This window comes from Limulus polyphemus, unplaced genomic scaffold (genome assembly GCF_000517525.1).
Source record: "Limulus polyphemus unplaced genomic scaffold, Limulus_polyphemus-2.1.2 Scaffold3176, whole genome shotgun sequence".
NCBI classification, from domain to species: Eukaryota; Metazoa; Arthropoda; class Merostomata; order Xiphosura; family Limulidae; genus Limulus; species Limulus polyphemus.
Genome location: NW_013668786.1, coordinates 6,427 through 29,337, shown reverse-complemented (window position 1 = coordinate 29,337; position 22,911 = coordinate 6,427). Strand labels below are relative to the sequence as shown.

Here is a 22,911-nt window from a genome sequence, read left to right as displayed (position 1 = left end):
ACAAATCATGGGGATTTACTGTCTTAGTGAAATAAACCAGTTTGGTTTTACAGTTCACTGAGTTTTCTTTGTGGTATTCTCACAATTTTCTGAACTCCTGTTCTGCTTGATCCACCATTGATTTTCTTACTATAATTACAAAGTTAGAAAAGGAAACCTGATGCTTCTTTATTTTCAGACACCTTCTTGCAGTTACCTTCAAGATGTACCTGTTAGCAGTTGTTTGAGTGTTGCGTGTTTCTTGCGTTAAGAGCTGTTGCATGTTTAAGATTTTGTAATGATTTGATGAAGAGTGTTGAGTTGGTGAACGGACTTTCGTATCATGCAAGAATGCATAATTTTATCTTGTACAATAAACATGAGAACACACCATACTTTACTCAAAATTTTGAGATGTGTGAATAACAAGTCCATTTAATTCAAAAATAGGGTATCGTATTTTTTGAGTTAAATTGATTCCTTGAACCTACTTGTTTTCCTAACATCATGAATAACATGTATTTAATACTTGAAAACTATACTACAGAATTAGGAAACTAATATATATATTTTTTGCTCTACTTTAACATATCAAACACTTCTTGGAATATACTTATAATCGTTATTACTCTAAAGCTTAGAGCAATTCCTTTATCCAAACTTTTGTTTCAAAATTGATATAGTTTCATAAATTTAGACTTTGACCTAATAACTGTGATCTGTGTTAAAATAAACTTGTGCTGTTTATTACATTTCAGGAATTATTTATAACTTGAGTCTATAGCTGACTAAGGGATTATAGTTTTTTATGTTAACTCGATCAACAAATTGGCCTGAGCCTAATGCTGTTCTAACCTATGTTAATGTTTTTGTTTCTCTCTTTTAAAGAAAGACCGGATAAAACTTAGTCTCTTTGAAACTTGGTCAGTACTTCTTGCTCTTCGAACAGGTTTATAAAAATTTCTTGTTCAACACTTACATGCAAAAGCAATAAGAATTATCATGGTGGTTAGTAATTATCTCATTCACTATATTTGATAATTGATTATTGTCAAACATTATTTTCTAAATAAAGCTGCAGAATTTTATTGTGTACCATAAACAGATATTTTTCTGTAGTACCATAGTCTGTAGTTTGTATTATGATTTGTAACCAGATTATGATCTAAAGTTGTTTTAATTAGGTAAAATTATTAGATAAAATAAAATATCAGTGTGTGTCATATACCTGAATGTTTGTAAATTTAAGGAGAGAATGTGGCCACTATTGAAAGTACAACTGTTTTTGCTTTAAGGATAGTTTAGGCAAAGTTGATAGTACTAGCAGCAAATCTTCTATGGTCTGTATTTTGCTGGATTCTAGAGGTGAATGATAACTTAGTTTTGTGACCTGAATAGTTACACCTATGGAAGCTCTTTAAGTTTGAAAACCATGCACTTGTAAGAAAAATTTCTGTGGGTTTTCTTTTTGAATAAATAAAACTTGCTATTAAAGGTTCAGTCAATTTGTTTTTCTCTTAGCAGAACATTAAGCCTGAATGACAATATCATATGCTGGATATATTCAGGGGATATTGTTTCACAGAATTCTTAGTGAAACACTTTCACATCTTTTTTAGGAGATTCAGCAGTCCTCACATTGTGGTTTATTTGTCATTAAAATACTTTAAATATGTCAGGTACAATAATACTCCAACATCTGGTAAGGCAGAAGCTTTATTGCTGCTGCTACAAGTTGCAAAAACCAATTGTAAGGAACAACATCCAAGAGGCACGACTCGTCATAATAAGATAATAACATACAGTAACAATTCAGTGTCTTGTTTCTGAATTAGAACTGTACACAAAAGGCTATCATAAATAATGGAAACACCATGCTTAAAACAGCAATAAACATAAAATAAAACCAAACATTATGAATATTTTACATAAATTTATGAGATACATTATATAATTTGTGCTCTTGATTAATAAACAGAAATATATAAACTTCAAAATATCACGAATAACATGCTAACAGCAATTGTATATTATAACCTATTACATTTGATGCATGTTGAATATAGATAAAAATCAGTAAGTAGCTATATATATATTGTAATAACAAACTCTTTGGTGAAGACAGCCACTCTTAATCTAATGTAACATTTTTCTGTTTACATTAATAAGCAGCCTTTGATGCTAAGAATGTGTAAATTCTAAATCCTGTATAACAAATTTAAACGGACAAGAAATCTTCAATTCAATGCTTTGTACAATTATGAAAGTTACTTAAAACTAAGATGCTGCTGTTACTTGTGTTAGAAAGAAATCGATGGCTTTAACTCTATGCCAAAAATTTTTTAAATCAAAAGAACAGGTTTCCAATAAAAATTGAATTTAAAACTGATTCCTTCTGAGTAACATTTAAACCAATGAACTGGCCTGGCTGTATGTTACTTTTCAGTTTCAGTGCTTCTGTATGTCATACCACAATACAAGTGATAATTTTAAAATTAGTACACTTTTGAGATTTGACATCCTGATTCTGCCTCTTTCATAAACTTAAAGTCCCCAAAAATAATAATAAAATGGGAATACAAAAGAATTGTGATCTGCGTTAGAAGACTGTTAGCTGAACTAAACAATGAAGCTTTCAGAGTAACTGAAGGACTGTATTTACTCAGCTTAGGCAATTACTATTAAGCTATACATTGTATACAAGTAACTTTAAAAGCACAGGGACTAATTCCTATTAATTAACTTTCATTATAGCTTTAATTTAGTTTCTATCAAAATGCAAACAATGTTAGCTAACTGATGAATCAATGCTGTTACAAAACAAAATGAAAGTCAAAGATTTGTCTTTAAAAAAAAACTCCTAACAAGAGCTAGTTTACTTTACTAACAACACGACTCTCTCTTTATTGAACTTTCTTACAAAATTTGGCCTCTTATCACAATTTGTGTCACCTGATGGCAACTTTTAATATAGATCACTTAGTACTGAGAAAAGATAACATCCTACAACTACTTTCATTTTTATAATTATATACATAGAAGATTAACAGTCACTAGACATTTTCAAAATAACTTTCAAAATATTAGATATTTTATGATATTAAAAAATAAAGCATAAAACTATACCATAATTTAGAATCTTTCCTTATCACACTAGCACCATCTTTTGATTGATTTTAGAATATCTTGCAAGATGGCATCTCCCTTAAATAATGATACACAAGAAGAAAAATTATAACTAAGGTTTATGTTTTGTGGTTTTCACTATGCTGTACATTATTGTGCAGGTTAGCATTTAATCTATGAAATTGGTTGATAAAGCATTAGAAGCCAAAGGATCGACAGTTGTGTTAACCATGAATAAATTAATAGGAATGTGAGAAAAAAATGAGCTGCTGTTTATATGATATCTATTTTATGATTGCCACATGAGCATAGTATTTCTAACCATACTGCCAGCAAACCTTGCATTGCAGAAGCAAGATGGTGTGAGTCTAGCAGGCTTGCACATGTGCTAATTGCCTTGGCAACCAATTAATCCAGTCTTAAGCTGCAGTCTTGCTGTACTCATTTCCTGCAATATTTAAAACCTGGGATGGCATGCACTCAAATTGGAATTACAAAACTGGCAAGTGAAAGTCTTTTTAAGCATAATTATAGTAACATCCTCTATTCAGAATCTTTCAATATAAATGACTGAAGTGCATGTATCTTTGGAGTGTAAATAGTCTGTAGTAAGAATCTGCAAATCTTCCTTCTGAAATGTGTACTAACAATTTTTTTTCTTTAGTGCCTTTTAAATTTTACAAGGAAAACTGCAACACTAACCAGCAATTTGCTAGCATTAACCTCAAATCCTGCAATGTTGCTAAATTTTGTGTGGTGTGCTCTTTATTGTAACTGACTTTTGTATATCTGATGTCCAGGATTCAGCACTTTACCTTTTCAACACCTGATATGTAAAATTCAGCATCCTTGCTTTTCAACACCTGATGTTCAAGGATCAGCATCCTTCCTTTTGTACATCTAATGTCTAAGATTTAGCACCCTTCCTTTTCAACACGTAATTTTCAGGATTCAGCATTCTTCCCTTTCAACACGTAATGTTCAGGATTCGTCATTCTTCCCTTTCAGCACGTAATGTTCAGGATTCAGCATTCTTCCCTTTCAACACGTAATGTTCAGGATTCAGCATTCTTCCTTTTCAACACTTGATGTCCAGGGTTCAGCACCCTTCCTTTTGTACACCTAATGTTTAAGATTTAGCACCCTTCCTTTTGAATGCCTGATATCTAGGATTCAGCACCCAAACTTAGTACTTCACCACAATAAAAAAAATGTGTCTAAGCTGATTTTTTTTTATTTCATTAGGAACTCACTATTGAAAAACAATAAATACAAGTTTGTTTTTTCTAAATCAAAAGGTCAATAATTTCTCAGAGACAGAAAAACAATCTCCCTCTGTATAGGTCTAAAGGCTTATCAAGTAAACAACCTAACATCTGTGTGAGCTTCTATGTAGGTAAGTATGAATACTTATGTAACATATACAGAAGCAGAATTATCCATGTATGTTTATTTCAGTGTTATTATATCAGTCAATTACTTTATGTTGCTAAAGAGAAATTGGCTTCCATATCTTGTTACCAACCCAATGAAAATTACTCACAAGCAATATCAAGTACATCAGTTTATGCCACATGAAAATAAGAATACAAAATCCAGATATTTTTAATAACGGTTTTGTATTGTAAATTAGATACCTAATATCTGTAAATTTCTTAACATTTAATAATAACGAATTAACAGTTAGCACTGCTGTTGTAATTTGTTTAAAATGCCAGTAGAAATCAGCAGGTAACAGTAGGATTCATCAATAATAAAACAATCAAAAGACAACAGTTAACTGTTGATTTGTTTTAGGAACCATCTAGCATAGGAGTGTAATATAAAAAATATGTTTAAAACAATAAAACACACTGGGTTCCTAACAGGAACACATTTGTTGCTACATATTGTAGCAATGTAATAACATTAATAAACATACAAGAGATTATTAGTATACCATGTAATGTTCTATTAATATGTTTTATGTGAATTATCAAATATCAACTAATTTCAGGCACAGAACTAAAAACAAAAATATTCACACAAAAACTTCTCACTAACATGTTTTACTTACTTCTTTGCTTTTGTAATGCTATTTTCATAATTTTCTATTACAGTGACATGCTGTATTTTGGGCTTATCTATACTGACAGAAGCTCACCTGGAAGTGACCAGTATGACCACAACATCATCATGTGACTGCTACTTGTGTATCTCTTACGAACATACAGAACTGGTAAGCCTAAGTGATGATTAAGTTATAACTTCCTTCTTGAACATAAGTATTTAATAAGGGCATTGATTACAATAATTTACAATAGTATGTACAAAAGTAAGAAGAAAAAAAGTTAATTATGAAAACCATAACTTGTGACAGATCTAAAAACTTCAACAATGATTATAATAGCTAGCACTAAACTGCTGTTCTATAAAAATGGAAAAAATACTTTGTCAAATATTTATCAGTTTGGTGAGAAAGGTGAGAGAACTTTCATATATTAATGGCCTTTTATAACAATTGTCTGTTACACTAAAACCTTGAAATATTTGGTAGATGTGGAAAGTTTGTTTTAGAGAAAGAAAAGATAAAGGCTTAGTATTTTTGCAAGTGTTTCAACATAAAGCAGATAATTATAAAACTAAGATGTCATTTTTGGAACTTGTTAGGAAAACTGGGTTCTAAAAGTTTACACCAATCAATTAGGAAAAATAATTTAAATGGCATATTTCATTTGGTAGGCCTTTTGGGTTTTATCACTGAAGAACAACCAATCATAACCCTAAAACTGTTTTTACTTTCTTTTCCATCTGTTAAGTCTTTTTGGGTTATCTTTCTTTCTTCCTTCTTAGCATATAAAACAACTCATGAGGGCATTTCACTCAGTTTACCACACGCCACTATCAACAACAGTAACTAATAACATTATACACTAAGCCAAGTCAACTCATGATAGCATTTCACTCAGTGCAGCACATGCCACTATCAACAACAGTTACTAATAATATTATACACTAAGCCAAGTCAACAAATCATGAGGGCATTTCACTCAATATCACACATCAATATCAACATCAGTTACTAAACATTATACACTAAGCCAAGTCAACAAATCATGAGGGCATTTCACTCAGTATCAACATCAGTTACTAATAACATTATACATTAAGCCAAGTCAACAAATCATGAGGGCATTTCACTCAGTATCACACATCATTATCAACATCAGTTACTAATAACGTTATACACTAAGCCAAGTCAACAATTCATAAGGGCATTTCACTCAGTATCAACATCAGTTACTAATAACATTATACACTAAGCCAAACCAACAACTCATGAGGGCATTTCACTCAGTATCACACATCAGTTACTAATAACATTATATGTTACTTTTGTTTATCTAAGAAATTGGATTTTTGATTCACAGTTAGTAGTAATGTAAAAAAACACAAAGTGTAATGACAATTCATGCATTGTGAGGTTTTATGTTTATAAAGCAAGAGTACCATCACATGACCTTTTAATTGTTCAACACTGTTCCACGTGTATAACACAGATAACAAGTTAAACATCATACTTCCTAACAACTACAGATCTGAGTGTGATAAAGTGTGTAGAAACCCTTCAGTATTTACAGCTATTAAAGCTCTGCATCAGATATGCATATGTGTGTTTACGGTGCGATGTAAAAATTGTGCATCATCCTGGTATTTTTAAGTCCTCCTAAGTTTTGAGAAAAGGATCACTTCCACATATTCTAGCAAGGTTAATGACATCCAGACTAATTAATATAACTAAAAAATAGGAAGAAATACACAAACTCAGAAAGTACAGTAAGTAACACTATTGCAATAATAACAATGAAGTAGTGGTTTTAGTATGCAAGTTAAAACTGAATACTGTAAGGTGTATATGTAGAGCATAACCTTATCAATCTAGTGCTTAAAATATATATTGACTACAGCTGACTTCTTGAAATTAGAAAATATTAGTATAGCTACAATTCCTTTTCTGGTGTAAATCATCACTTAAAAGATGTTTAGACAAAAAACTAAGCTCAACAACTAAAGGGATATTTCCTGCTGTTTACTTAATCTTCAGTGTAACAAATTAAAGGTTGTTGAATATCAACTGAATCACAAAACACCTACAGGGATCAGTTTCATGATATGCAGTGTAACAAACTAAAGGTTACTGAAATGCAGCATATATATAGGGATCAATTTCATGATGTTCACTTTATCCTCAAAGTAACAAGCTAAAAGGTTTTGAATATTTGTATTTTTAACTGTAGTTTAGATTATTCAGCTAAAATATTTTAACTGTATCTATGTTTTATTAGTACCAATAGAAATTGCTCATTTCTGTTTACACAGAAAATTTGTGAATATCAGGCATGCAAGTCACTTCCCTCTCTCCCTCCATCTAGTAATTCTTCAGTCTTGTTTAAGTCTACTTCTCCTTTTTTGCAGCAGTTCTAACAACATAGAACATATATAAATTTTTTCTCTACAACCTTCTGGAGAGAGAAAGTATCTGTGATTCAATGAAACAAGCTTTAAATATACTGAAATCAAATAAAAACAATGCGACTTTCCTGTCACTGCACCAAGCTCTGGCAAACAAGGATCACTAAACACACAAAAAAAATTACTCTGAGACTAAGTATCCTTAAAATTACAGCTCAACTGTTCTGGCAGAGGAGAATAAAGACAAAGTCTGTTTAGAATAAAATATTCAAAGTTTCTGTCTATATAAATCACCAAATTATCATAATCTGATTTGTCTCTTTGATAGGTAGGAAGTACACCTTACACAGCCATTATTTCCACTCACAACTAAAAATGAGCGGGGGGTGGTGGGAAGATAAATTATTGTGATTTCAATACTTAATTCAGCCCATGAAATAATTTTATTTAAAAAGGTTGCTGTTAAAACATTACATACCTTAAGAATCCTATAATCATAAAAAAAATGTCAAAATTTAATTATCTTAACTGACTAACCAAGCTGCATGACAGTGGTCAAAATGCTGGCCTTTGGAGAAAAATAATCAATGTAAGCATACACCTTTCAGTAAGCTTACTTTTGAACAACTTTTCAGTAAGTCTTATCATCCAATTAGGTCTGAAAACCTTGAATATTGTTCAGGTATTTAATATTTATTTACATTAAAAGAAAAACCAGTAACTAAGATTCAACTAAATGCTGCTTTTGATGGAGTTTTAAATAATTTAATGAGTTAACATCTACAGTCCCACCCCCAACAATTGTATGTCCAGATTAATTTGAGACCTTATACTTGAAATTATACTAACACTTCCATCCCTGTTATATACCTACAACACTGATACATTGCAATGGAAGGACCATAACTGTTAATATTATTAAGAGAAACATTATGGCTCAGATATTTTAATGCACTATCCAGGCAACTATTAATGTACAGTGGTTACTGATCCAAAACAAAGTTATAAACTTGATCAAAAACAACTTTTTCAGAGAAGGAGCAAAAAATATGTGCCAAGTTATAAAGGAAATGTAATTCACAGTGTTACGTGTATGCATCTTTTTTCGAAGATGTCTCTTACAAATAAGTGCCAACAAGTTGTATGAAGAATCTTCTGATTAAGAACTAGGTTGATTGTCAGAAAATATTGAGATGACAGGTCAAACGAATATAATCAGTAGGGTCACACTAATATCACCAAGAGGGTCAAATCATCATTATACCCAAAACCTGTAATTACAACTTCATCTCCTAAAACATATTTCTTGTTTAAAATTTTCAAAGTTCTCTTAACATATGCAAACTGATTCTTACAAAAATAAGAAACTGTAATTTTTCACTTTGCCATTTCACTCATTCTATTTTTTTCTGAGGAAATTTAAAATTATAAAAAGTAAAATTGATTACACACTTTTAACTCTTCTGTTTATTTTATTTAATATTCAAGCATGCGTTTTATTACCTATTGTAAGAAATAAACAAAGTTTTCTTATAAGTTATGAAAGTGCTGAAAAAGATGAACAGCCCACTTTTTGTAAACACAAGTTTGTACAACTTTAGACAGAGTATACATAAAACTTTAATGGATGGCAACTGCTTGTTGAAAGAAGAGGAGACATTTCAGCTTCTATACTGAAGCCTTATTCAAGTCCAAAGAAGGCCTCAGTACAGAAGCCAAAGTTTCATCTCCTTTTCTTTCAACAAGCAGCTGCTGTCCATTAAAGTTCTCAAACCTACTTTCTCAGAACCTATTTCCAATCCTAAGTAATTTATCTGTGCAAGCTATACAATTTCTTAATAAAAAATTTTATGAAGTCTGTAGCAACAACTAAATATTTATTTGAAACTTAATAAGCACTACATTAAGAATACTAACACTATTTACTCACTTTTATATAGAAAAGTAAAAAGGTAATTTAACCAACAGGTCAACAAGCATAAGAACTTAGACAACCAGCTTACTTTAGTTTCTCAACAATAGTTACAAAGTTCACATTGAGACTAGTCTACTCATTTTATAAATTGAGATAATTATTGTGCAAGTTTCAGACTCAGTACTATAGTAATAATAGATAAAGGAAAAAATATTTATTCTAGTTAAACTTCCTGTTCCAAATGCTAAAACAATAGGTTTTTTTTTTCTTCCACATAGCATTGAGTAAGTAGTCATTACTTACTAAATCTATTTTAGCCATCAAAGTTAGTAGTAGCTTTTAATGGAATGACCAAAACGTGCTGCTCACAAAAATAAGTATCTTTGATGACTCATCTCAAGTATAAAACCCAACTAAATCAGACCCGATCTTCTAAAATGATAATCTCTGACTTAAGGAGAAGACAATGATATCCTTCAACTACCAAGGCTAAAACCGTGACTTGATTAATATTTATATATTGGATTATCATACAAACGTAAGAGCTGATGTTATAGGTATGAAAAGAGATGTGATAACTCTGCTCAAGAAACAATTCTGCCTAACAACACTATGGAAGAAACAATACTGTGAATTAACTATTATCCAGTAATAACATTGCTTGATTAGTATTATTAGGAAACCATACTACCAGCATATGGTCATATTACTATGAACAACAATATTAGTGTGTTGTTATGTGGAGATAATACAGTATATGGTATCTGCTGTTAGGTAGCAACACTATTACTATGTGACAAGTTTTATGCAACAACAGCAGCATGTGATATCTGCTGTTAGGTAAAACTGCTACTAAAGTGTAATAAGTATTATTATGTAATAATGATACCACTAATAACGCTGTGTGAGTTATATAACAATATTAATGGTGTTTTAAAAGTTATGTAACAGTATTACCAGTGTATGGTTCTATATGGTTGGTGTTACTTACATGCATGACAATTGTTGTGTAGTAACACTACCAATGTGTAGCAAGTACTAACACTAACAGTGTGTGTGTGTGTGTGTGATAGATGTTATCTAGTAACACTACTAATGTGCGATTACTTATGTAGTAATACTACTAATGTATTACAAGTACTAACAGTGTGCATGTATGATAAATGTTATGTAGTAACACTACCAATGTGTGATTAGTTTTGTAGTAATACTACCAATGTATGACAAGTACTAACAGTGTGTGATAAATGTTATGTAATAACACTACCAGTGTGTGTGTGATTAGTTATGTAGTAATACTACTAACGTATAACAAGTGCTAACAATACTAACAGTGTGTGATAAATGTTATGTAGTGAAACTACTAATGTGTGGTAACTATTACTCACATTTAAAAGAGCAGATGCAAGAAATGTACAATTATGAATAAGAATTAGAATATATAATAGTTTAACAGAATAACAATATAAACATGTGACAGAGGAGATAAAATCAACTGCTTTTATATTTATATACGTATGTTATGGATTCATATTTACATACAGAACAAATTAACAATTTGACTACAACCTAAATTATGAAAATATTGCAAAGAAAAGTATCGATAATATTAAGTGGATTGTCTTTTGTATAATCTTAATAATTTCAAAGAATCCTAAAATGGTAAAAAAATTTACGTACACTTGAGCCTTTTTCTGTGTTAATTTACAAACACACACATACATGCACAAACACATACCTTTACACAAGGCATATATGTATACATACATACATTATTAACTTTCTTTATTTTGCATCAATTTCAAAGAATCTTAAAAACACACACTTTGGGCTATAATTCTAAAATATTTTCCCCCTTACATCAGGTTGCCATAAATGACAGAAGTGAAGTTTCAAAACACAACTGTAAAGAGATGAGACTTTTTCACGTAGAAACAGCAAATTCAATCAACACATGCTAACAACCAGAGACATTAATAGTAACAAACTTTGTTCAACTGTATTCACAAATGAAAGATAATTTTTTCACACCTCTAACTTTTTCTGGGAGATTTATGTGCAGCAATTCTAAGAGTTTAGTCACAACAAGCTGACATATTCAAACAGCTTGAAGGAAAATATTTATTTATGGGTGTAAAAATACACTAGCTAGATGCCTATGACAACCAAATTTTGAGTTCAAGCTGCTTTGAATTCCATACGTACTAGCCTGCTTGTTTGAAATTTGTACTTGTATGTGAATTCCAAATCTATATCTAATTATTAATATTTAAAAAATGATACCTGTTCTTATAATGCCTTTAAATTTGTTAAATTTCTACTGTCATGAACTTTTTTGTACAATTGATACAAGGATGAAACAGCCGTGTTTGCATGAAATTACTTGGACCATCTTCTCAGAATACTGAAGTGTTTTACATAGGTATGACTGAAATGGATGAGAAGTTCCAAATGCTGGAAAAACCATGTGGTTGTTTTGATTTTGTCACATATGTAGAATGGATCACCTGCTCAGAGATTTTATGTTCGACATATTCTGAATTATATCATATTTTCAGTAGGTCGGGAATAACAGTATCATATATTTAGAATTGTTAACCTGCCCATAAATGTCATTTCTGTGTCACATACACTGCAATAAATTGTATTATTTTAGTTTGTAATCCTGTTGAAGAAATCATTTCAATGAATATAGATAGGTATGGATTTGCAAGGTGTAGTAATATAGTTATTATACTGGAAAGTGCAATAGTTGGACTAGTAGCATTTCAATTTTATTTATAAATTTGCTCATGCCTACTTATCTGGGGGTCAGTACATCAAAAAGATTGCAACACCCCTGCAGTTACTTTAAAACTTTCTACTAAAGCACAAGATATATGTGCTATAGTTGTATCGTTACTAAAATCAATGCAGTCAATTGATCTAACACAAATTATATAATATAATATACAGTTCTTTTCAGTTTAATTCAGAAGTATTAATTATCATCACAATGCATTTGTTGTTGATAATACATCTCTTTTCCAAAGATGCTTGTTATGAGATATTAAACGTGGTTTGGGGTTTTCTTATAAGAAGAAGCAGGCTGGTGTAGTAGCACATTAATACCTTCCACTATCATAGTCCTCTATTAATGTATTTTACCATAATAGTTATGACCTTTCAACGTGGGTATGAATTTGATTCTTAAATTGTACTGTCTGTTTCAGATAATGTTGCACTCTGATGTTGATTAAACATGAGAGTGGAACATTAATCTAGAAAATGGTATTGTTTGTGTTATGTATGTGCTAGTGTGACAAACTAGTGTCAATGTATGTATGCTGTATATATTGGTGTGGAGCAATGCCAGTATATGTATACTGTCATGATATAAAAGATATTATTAATTAATTTATTTTGTGAGTGAACATTTTATGATTGTTTAGTTTTGTTCCTAACAAGATAGAAGCAGTTATTTTGAACAAAATGTTATGACTAGTTTAGTTACGTAAATGGGTTTATAACTAATTAATGCCAAGATTATAAAACATCACTTGAAATTTGTTGATGCCAAGGATATAGCGAGCAGACGATTAAGTAATAAATATATATATATATATACATAGTGTGAGATGAGCGAGAAAAATAGACAGACAGATGATGGTAGAAGAGAGAGAGCAAAGTCACAGGGAAGGAGTTCAGCCAAAGAAAAGTTAAACGAAAAGTTAACTGCTACAGAAGTGAAAGGCCAAACTTTTAATATAGGCATAATGGTTAAATATATTAGAGGAAGCCTAACAGTTATTAAAAGAGATAAGAAGGATAGTTTATCTTGTCAAGGGGTGTTCTAAAGTAACTGAACAAGCCTGAGTGAATTTTGACAAAAGGCAGACGATTCAAAAAGGAATAGACGATATTTGAAGTACAAAGAACAGTATACTACTGTGGTAACTCACTTTACAATTGTAAGAGAATTATACATGAAATACTAGTGCATTAGAGATAAAGAAAAGTAGTTCAGCTTGTCAACTGACATTCTAAAGTGATTGAATAGGCCTAGGTGGACTTTTGACAAGAAGAAGAGAGCTATATAATGTTTGATATACCTATGATCTCTATAGTGTAATAGATTTCTGTACATATGTTTAACTAGTTCGAATATATATATATATATGTATATATATATATTTTTGAAAACAAATGGAGTACGTGCTGTTCATTTATCACCAACAAGTCACAGATGCCCACTGTAGAAGAATCCTTAGCCCAATAACAACAACATATTTGTACTATTAAGAAGCATAAGTAAAAGCCCTTAACTGACAACTGGCGAACATAACATCTGACATGTATTCTTTATCCTGGTGTGACATAGTATCAGTGTATGTATGCTGTGTATGTTGGTATGGTACATTAGTGTTAATGTTAGGTGTGGTAGCATGAGACAGATGTATATGCACAAAGTGGTCAAAATGGACAGCTATAGAAAACAAGCATTTCTCACAACATCATATATGTATGCCCGCACTTTTCACTTGTGGTTTTGTACAGACACATCTGATAACATATTATTCATTGTCAAGCAAAGGAAAAAGTTCTTTTTCATAGTAGTTTTGGTGTTGGAGTGTTCAAGATGTAGATAGAAAACAAAAGGCTATGTTTGATCTTGGAAAGAAAAGGGTGTTACTAATTGCCACTCATGGCAGATGGAGAAAAAACAAATCAAATGATCTGGCACGTGTGATATCTACTGAGATGACTAGGACAGTATGTTTACTAGTTCCTTTAAATCATCTGTTGGTTATTTGTTACTCATTCTTTATAAGGCCCTTTAAAATATATGTTTCACCTGTTAGTATCAGTATGTATGTGTGTGTATGATATAATAATGTAATTATGTATATGCTGGTATAACACAAGCATCTTTATGTATATTGTAATATGACACATTGTTAGTATACGCAGTTGCTGATTTCACCAATTAGCACAAGTATATTCCATAGTGACCTATTAGCACATGTTTCATGTATATACATTTCTGTCAGTATATGTCACGATACCAGTGGTTTGATCTGTTAGTATCAGCATACATAAATGCTAGTGTGATCTGTTAATGTCAGTACATGTGCACACTGGTGTGACCTTTAAGTGATATTATGTGTATTATCATAACACATAAGCAGCATCAGTTATATAACTGGTGTAATATATCAGTACCAATAGACACGACACCTGTTGATGTGTCAAACTGCCAGAATATTAATAGAGTAGGTTTTACTGTGACATACTGAATGGTTGTGTAGATATCCTTAACAGTATATGTAGAAGTAATGCATTTCATCAGCACTAGTGTTCAAGTTATACATAACTCTAAACACCATGTATGGAGTGAAACATGAACACAATCACCTGATGTAACACCCTCACTAGCTTTATTCTTGTATAAAAATATTACATGTTAGTAACAATAATGCTATGATTTGATATACTGGTCCTGTTCATGTATGCTATCAGTAATAAATCTTGTTCTGACACATTAGCACTGTGCATGTACGAGTGTTACATATCAGTAACACATTTTGATGTGACATATCAGTCCTGTACATGTATGAGTATTATACATTATTTACACATGTAATGTGACACCAATCCTGTACTGGTATGAGTATTACACATCAGTAACACATCTTGATGTAACACACTAGCCCTGTACATGCGCAAGTATTACGCATCAGCCAGTAACATATCATGACGTGACACACTAGCTCTGTACATATGCGAGTATTACACATCAGCCAGTAACACATCTTGATGGGACACACTAGTCCTGTACATGTGCAAGTATTACGCATCAGCCAGTAATACATCTTGACGTGACACATCAGCTGTGTACATACTCCTGTTACATAACAGCACTGTGTATTATAAATCTGTTATACAGATGTGAAACATACTAACCAACACTGCATGAAAACAAATTTTGTTTATCAGTAGCAATGCTGTTCTAATCCGATATGTTATACAATTACATTAAACTGTGCTGTAACTTACACATTCCAAAATGAAATGTGGTACATGATAATTCCATCTTTTAGTTTGGTACAGTCAAAAATTTATCACAGTCCTTTCTTAGGAACCTTCAACTATATCAAGATCTAAACTTCACACTTTTCATTAAGCTTTTAAAGTATTAAGTGGCAACAACAACAATTGCAACTTTAGCAAACATGCTTTGAACCAAACTAAAACACTAGTAAAAATAACAAAAGATTTGTCACAATGAAAGTGCTTATATAGGTAAAGACAACTTTAAAATTGATCTTGAAATACAGAGTGAGCAGGTATTTTTAGTTTAATATATATATACATCTATATTTTGTTTGTAACTACTTATATGATATTTGAATCTAGAAACTATGTCAATAGACTAGTTTCAGAAACTTTCAGTATGTTCCACTACAAACAGTTCAATTCTGTCCCTTCAAAATATGGATTTAAATTCTTATTTTTCCATTCATCTGGGAAAAAAATCACTTATAGATCTATGTGAATGCAAAAGAGAAAAATGTAAAGTATGAATTAGTTTAATCAAAATCAGATTAGTTATTTCTGCATTTTAAACAGTACTTTCTGGTTAGTTTCCCAAGTAACAGGTTGGGTTCTAGTCCAGAAGCTGGGAAAAATCTGGACTTCCTGATTGGTGGTAGTGAGATTCCAAGTGTTCATCATGAGCAGGATTTGTTCCAAAATGTTTGTCTTCTATAGATGAATTTCCAAATGGATGATGATGAGTTATCGCACTGGAACTTAAAAGAGCCAATCGAGAGAGTGGAGTAGGATGATGGTTAATGGAGCCATAGGAACCCATGGTAGATGGGGGTTGGAAACTGTTGTAATGCCTTTGGTATCCATGGGATAGCCAAGGAGAAGAGTGAGCAATTGGTGCTGGCACTGGCATGGGAGGAGTAGAGTAAAAAGGTCTTTCTTCATTTTCAGAAACAAATACTTGTCCAGTGGTGACACATGCTGAGGGACTATTAATCCGGGACATATAAGGATGTGGTGCAGAACTGTGCATGACAGAAGGGATCATCTCACCTTGAAGAGGTGGAAAGGAATGTACTGATAGTTTTTGAAGGTGAGCCGGGGGTTGGTTCATGATACCTGGAGGTGAAGGACTTGATACACCTGGGTGATGGGAGACATAAGAAAACTTATGGCCCATGTGAGAGTGAGCTCCAATGGAAGTAGGTGTACTTGAAGACATCCGGGAGTCCTGATAACTTGAAGATATCTGTAAAGGGGATGTTCTCATGTTTGGGTGTGTTTCAGGAATAGGTTTGATAACTTGAGGAGGAAGCCTATGGATATTTCTAAAAATTTGTCCATGAGCTTCTAAAGGTTGATTAGTTGGAGATGATGAAGGTGGGGATGAAGAAGGTATTTTCATAACATTTGTAGATTTGAGGAGACGATAAGGAGCAAAATGAGCTGTTTCTGAATCAGGAGTATGGTGTGGGCCAGTGGGACAACCACGTGACACACATTGACGAGACGGCACTCGACCAGTGTGTCTTTGCATGTGAGTTTTAAGATTTCCCTTCTGTGAGAAGGTCTTTCCACAAAGGGTGCAGGGAAAGCGGTCTTCTTTGTTGTGTGTCCTCATGTGGGTCTGCATGTTACCTTTCTGTGAAAAACATTTCCCACAAACTCCACATACAAAAGGTTTTTCTTTTATGTGAACACTTCGAATATGGGTCTTTAGGTTACCCTTTTGTGTGAATCTTTTGCCACACATATCACAGCCAAACTCCCTTTCTCCAGTGTGGATCTTCATGTGGGTGTCCACATTACCCTTCTGGGTGAAACTTTTTCCACACACTTTACAAGCATATGGCTTTTCCCCAGTATGGATCATCATGTGTGCTTTTAGATTACCCTTTTGAGTGAAATATTTGTGGCAAACGTGGCACATAAACTGCTTGGTAGGAGGTGGTCGTGGCCTATGAGGATAGTGGCTCATCTCTGGGAGTTGGTACTTATTAGACAAGGGAGGTGGTTGTTGGAGAGTCTGGTCAGATTGAGGCAGATGATTCTGATTTACTAAACCAGGAGAAGGTGGTTGAGTTGGTGGAATCTGCTTTCTTTCAGGAGGGGCACTCATCGGTCGGTTGACATTGGAGATTTCTCCTACACCACAGTTAGTGCTACTGCTGGATGCACCATCTGACTTCAAGCCATTGTAAATGGAGAAGTACTGTTGACAGACCTCACAGGGATAAGGCTTATCCTTGGCATCAGGATGGGGGCACTTTTGTACATGGTCACTAAAAGAAGACATCTTTTCAATGTAACTAGATGCAGCTGCCAGCTGAGAAATTCCTGTTCCAAAATGGAGAGTATTCTTCTTCAAGAAGAGATCAGTTAGACTGGCCTGGTACCCAGGAGGCCAACTCTTCTGACCAAGGGAACTTGGTGCGACCCATGGATATGCACCATTCTGCATGGTGCTTTCCAGTGGATAAGCACTCATTGTTAAGCAGTGCTGGTAGAAACCTGTAGCAGTAAGGGATGGAAGCAAATGGTCCACAAATGTATTACTTACATGTATGTTGAACAAGTGATGTGATTATGCTTCTTCACTGAGATGTCCAGATCTGTGATCTTCCAGTAGTCTAACTTGTTCTTCTTTGTCAGATTCTCGAAAAATAATTATCATCTTGATACACTAAGAGAAATTGCATAAAATTTATTTTTTGATTGCATTTTTTTGTAAGTTTATGATCAGTCTATTCACATGTATTATGTAAGTGATGAAAATAAGACTTAAAAACTGCACTTCATTTTGTCACGTTATTGTATTAACATAATTGTGTGATTGACCAAAAATGGGTTTAAAAATTAAACTTTTGATATAGTGTTAAGCACTTAACATAAAACAACTTTATAATATTCTAGAAAGAAACTATAATAAAAGCAGGCAAAATTATAAATATTGCATAAAATACCTATTAAAAGAATGTTTTATAAAACAGTTTTACTAAAACATATGGATTGATGCACCAGATACTGTCGAGCTTAGGTCCATTATTAAATCAGGTAGATCTTTAAAATGTAACTATTATCTGTAAAAGAAAAAGTGGAAAATGCTCTTATGTATTTTGTAGCAATTAAGTAGATTCTCGGTTATTTTATACCAAAAGCAGATACCTAGGAACTCTTGACATGAATGACATTTTAGACTTAAAGCAAAGGCCTCAGCATGGAGCTTTAAACACTCTGTCCACAATAATTTTCTAATGACATTCTACAAGAGTGGTTATTTTTCTTGCATACTTACATACACTGTGGTAGTGTGGAATTCTGAAATCGCAAACAGGTGATCCTCATTATTCTTGTTGAGTTTTCCAACAAATTACTAATTTGAACATTCTGATAATGTCAACTGTTCAAGCCTTTTAAAAACTCAAAATTAATATTTAATCTAATGACCTTCTTGGTCGTTACAATGATCTATAAATACATGAATTCTGACTACTGCTGCAATTTTGTAATAACTCAGAATATCCCAACAGACAACTATGAAAACTCTGACTACTGTTGCAACTTTTTCTTAACTCAGTAGATCCCAAACAAACAACTAATGGAAAATCTCCAACTACTGTTGCAACCACTTCAAAACCCAGAACATCCCTAATAGACAACTAACGAACTTTATTACTATTGTTGTAACCTTTCTACAACTTAGAATATCCAAAGCTGACAGCTGTGGAAAATCTGACTATTCTTACAACTTTTCCCATAACTTAGAATATCCAAAGCTGACAGCTGTGGAAACTGACTATTCTTACAACTTTTCCCATAACTTAGAACATCCCAAACAGACAACTATGGAAACTGACCATTGTTGCAACTTTTCCCAAAACTTAGAACATCCCAAACAGACAACTACAGAAACTCTACTAACTGTTGCAACATTTTAATAACTCAACTTACAGTAAATAACAGCTGTCAACAAATGTTGTCTTTTAATAAATCCTAAGATCTTGTTTAGGAATGTCACCTGGGCTTTTATTATTATGTAAAACATATGATATATAGTTGTAGAGTGTCAAATGGTCTAGAAACTCAACCACTGCAAGACTTGTAAGGAAATCTTTTGCTATGACAACAATCATAGTTAAGATTTTTTTTAGTTATTTATTATTTAATAGTACTCCAAGATGAAGTTAGAGGTTGCCCATAATAACAGTTATTTAAGTACAATATATGTACAGAAGAAAAAGGACATAGAAATAAAGCCATTCCAGAGATTGGCAATGACCCTTGACAATGAAGATGTGCTTAACTTATCTAAAAATTCAACATAATGAAAGAAATGTTATATTGGAAGATGTGAAATAATACTTAATAAAGTATATTATTAAAATTTAAAAAAGTTGATTACAACAAGTACATTTAGTTGTCTTTTCTGAAATTCACCAAAGTTTTTTATAACAAAAACTTGCATTACAAAAAAGAGTAACTAATATTTTTAAAAGGATTTTACATGTTATCTGGATAATAGAAAAGACATGGACTAAGTAAATGTAGATTTAAAAGACATTTATAAAATGCCAAACAAAAGATTAGCTAAGAAAAACCATATCAGTTTGGGTTGAAGAAAGACTATAACAGAACTAAAGGGGTGGTTGGATGGGAGAGAGAGAGAGAAAAATATTATTAATGGAATACAGTCAAACTGGAATCTTATTACTAGTGGAGTTCCTTTGGGATCAGTGCTTGAGCCTTTGATTTTTCATACTTACATTGCTATATTCTGAAAATAATAATAAGATAAAAAGACACAAACATAAGTTGTAGAAAAGACACACTAGGCTGAAGTTGTTAATTTTTCTAACATGGCAATTGACTTATTACTTGCCATCACCAGTAGAAGGGTCAGCACTTCATAGGAGTTTAAGAAGTGAACTGATAAGTTCCTGAATAATAAAGGGTGGGTTTAAAGTCTCACTTGAAGGACCAGTTGATTCCTTGTCCATATGGTTTGTTTACTTAATTAACCATACTTGTGGAAATCAAAGGATTAATAATTCCAAGGATAGATCACTGTTCTGAGACCAATGAAGTACCCATATTTGCCCAACCCAGAGGACTTTCAAAGTTCAATGACAGCAAAAGTCAAATGCTTCCTATTAGCTCTAAATACCAGCTAAACACCATTTTCATTAACTTGGCAAACTCAAATAATAAACAGTAAAAATACAATACTGTCCACACTTTTAGTTTTACAGACCAAACAGTAATTTACTTTGCTTCACAAACGCAAAAGACAGTAATAGTATTTTCAACAAGAGATCACAGTGACAATTTCAAAGTATAGATATGCTGCTCACTATGTCTAGTGACAAAGTGCAATACTAGTAGAGCCATGGAGAAGATAGACATTTGCTACGATACAAGACAGAAGATAAACTATACTTGTTATTACACTAGGAAGGAAACAAACTTGCTACAATACAGTGTAGCTAGGAGGAAGATTGGCTAATCTTGCTATAACACTCCTTTATGAGATTAGTTTATGCTTTTTATAACCTAAATGATGAAACGCAACGTCTAACCAGCTGAAGAACCATTTGGTTCTTCAATGTTGCCAACCGATCATACATTACTCAATAAACACATAGAACCACCAGTGGGTCAGTGGTAAGTCTACAGGCTTATAACCTAAAAACCAGGTCTCTATACCCACGGACAGAGCACAAATGACCAATTGTGTAGCTTTGCGCTTGACGACAACAAAAACATAGAAAACAAATATATACTTTAAAAAAAATTAAAAGTGTTAAATGCATAATTCTACTGCTCATAACTTTAAACAAACAAGCAGTTTAAATAGTTCACACTTTTTTATTAATTAATAATTTACTTTTTAAAGAAACGCTTCCCATTTTTATCGAGGACTTGTAGACTAATCCAAAATAAGATGCCCATGGTTCGTCAGTTTACAAGAGCAATTAATACTGGAAATATAATACCAATACATATATATCTATGTTAATAATACGTACTTATATTTTGCATATCCTGAGTCTCGCTGATCATTCCATATACCAGTATATTTGTTTTTGTTACCACGTAACAAAATAATGAATATAAGCCAAATTATCTAGTTTAAACTTACCCCATAAACTGTCGATGGCGTACAGCTCCAACAACAGCGAAATCTTTTTTTACCAAATATTAAAAATTTATGCTAGACAGAGTAAATTCATCTCAAATTATCGCGCGGAAACCGCTGTCGATTAATTTATGAGTTTTGACAAGTAAATACCTTTAAATTTTCTACCCCTGGCAATCTGTCTTTGTTTTTAAAGAAAACAAAACTAAGAAAAAATCATAAATCTGATGAAGATGAAAGCTGAAATTCGCACGAATAGTCTAACAGACTCTGTCTCGACGCATTCGTTGAGCACTAGAGTAACGAAAAAAGTTTTCCAGACAAGTAAAAAACTCGTCGACGTTCCGCGGTATTCCCGGCAAAACCCGCGCTTGACGCAACCTCAAACGAGTATTCTATTTTATTTTTATATTTTTGCGAAAATGATGTGATGGAATGAGTATATAGGCTTTTGTAAAATCACAAATAACTTTACAACCGTTAAAAATATTATTATGCATTAAAATAGTATAGTATTATAGAAATGCGGAAATTATACGACCTCAAAGAACGCCTTTGGATGTATTTTTCTACGAGCACTAAAGTTGTGCTTCTACATCGTTTTGAATATCTGGAAGAAATTAGACTTTTAACGACATCTCTTGACAAAGAATTACATTAATTGTTTAATCGCAGACTTACTCTAATTAGAAACAGGAGCAACTGTTAACGTTAGTGTTCATTCTACAGAATCTATAAGTCCATCGTCAGAGATATGTAACAATACATGTTAATAATGATACGTAATACAGATTAGCAAAAAAGTAGAGTTTCTCATTAAAGTTGAAACACTTAAAATTCAAGTATTTTGGGACCTAATATATAATTTAAATTTGTCAAATCAAGTGTAATCAGTTTATACGAATACTGTAAAAACAGGAGTTATTTTTGTTATAACCTATTCAAACTCGTAAATGGATTTTTACAACAAAAGAAAAGTCTTATTCTTTGGTTTTATTATTGTTTTAGTATCTTTAAATGCCTTGTGCACTGTGTTGGCACTTTCCTTCTGGAAAACTACTCAAAATAAACATTTTTTAAAAAATTAAACAAGAAAGAAAATGAGGTGTCTGAGATTTATTTTTCACCAAGTCACTATAGTGCTTGATAAATTGTTATATGCTTTTGATAAATTGCAATTTCAGCGGATCTTTTTTTTTAATATAAACAACTTAAAAAAGAAATCGAAGTTATTGAAATTTTAACCAATAAAATGTTTTTACACAACCAACTA

At 32.3% G+C, this 22,911-nt stretch overlaps 2 protein-coding genes across 5 annotated transcripts in view; one reads left to right on the top strand and one right to left on the bottom strand.

Annotated features, from left to right (window-relative positions):
* The window catches only part of LOC106468817 (kinesin-like protein KIF3C), a 57,859-nt gene extending 44,272 nt beyond the window's left edge, over positions 1-13,587 (top strand). Inside the window, exons 14-15 of one of the 2 annotated variants that reach the window (XR_002612727.1) lie at positions 5,205-5,323; positions 11,826-13,587. The gene's annotated coding sequence lies outside the window, so the exon portion shown is untranslated. Of the gene's footprint in view, positions 1-5,204; positions 5,518-11,825 lie in introns of those variants that run through there. The other variant, XR_002612726.1, reaches the window with a different exon arrangement.
* Positions 13,588-13,674: 87 nt separating this feature from the next.
* LOC106468816 (gastrula zinc finger protein xFG20-1-like) lies at positions 13,675-22,001 on the bottom strand. 3 transcript variants are annotated; one of them, XM_022397173.1, is made up of 2 exons: positions 21,642-22,001; positions 13,675-18,185 (listed from the first exon to the last, which is right to left on the bottom strand). In XM_022397173.1, exon 2 carries the CDS (start codon positions 17,988-17,990, stop codon positions 16,119-16,121), a length of 1,872 nt encoding a protein of 623 aa, XP_022252881.1. In that variant the 5' UTR covers positions 17,991-18,185; positions 21,642-22,001; the 3' UTR covers positions 13,675-16,118. The 3 variants fall into 3 exon arrangements, with proteins under 3 accessions (XP_022252881.1, XP_022252883.1, XP_022252882.1); XM_022397175.1 differs by having other exon boundaries at positions 21,792-22,001; XM_022397174.1 differs by lacking the exon at positions 21,642-22,001 and adding an exon at positions 18,798-19,278.
* Positions 22,002-22,911: the final 910 nt, after the last annotated feature.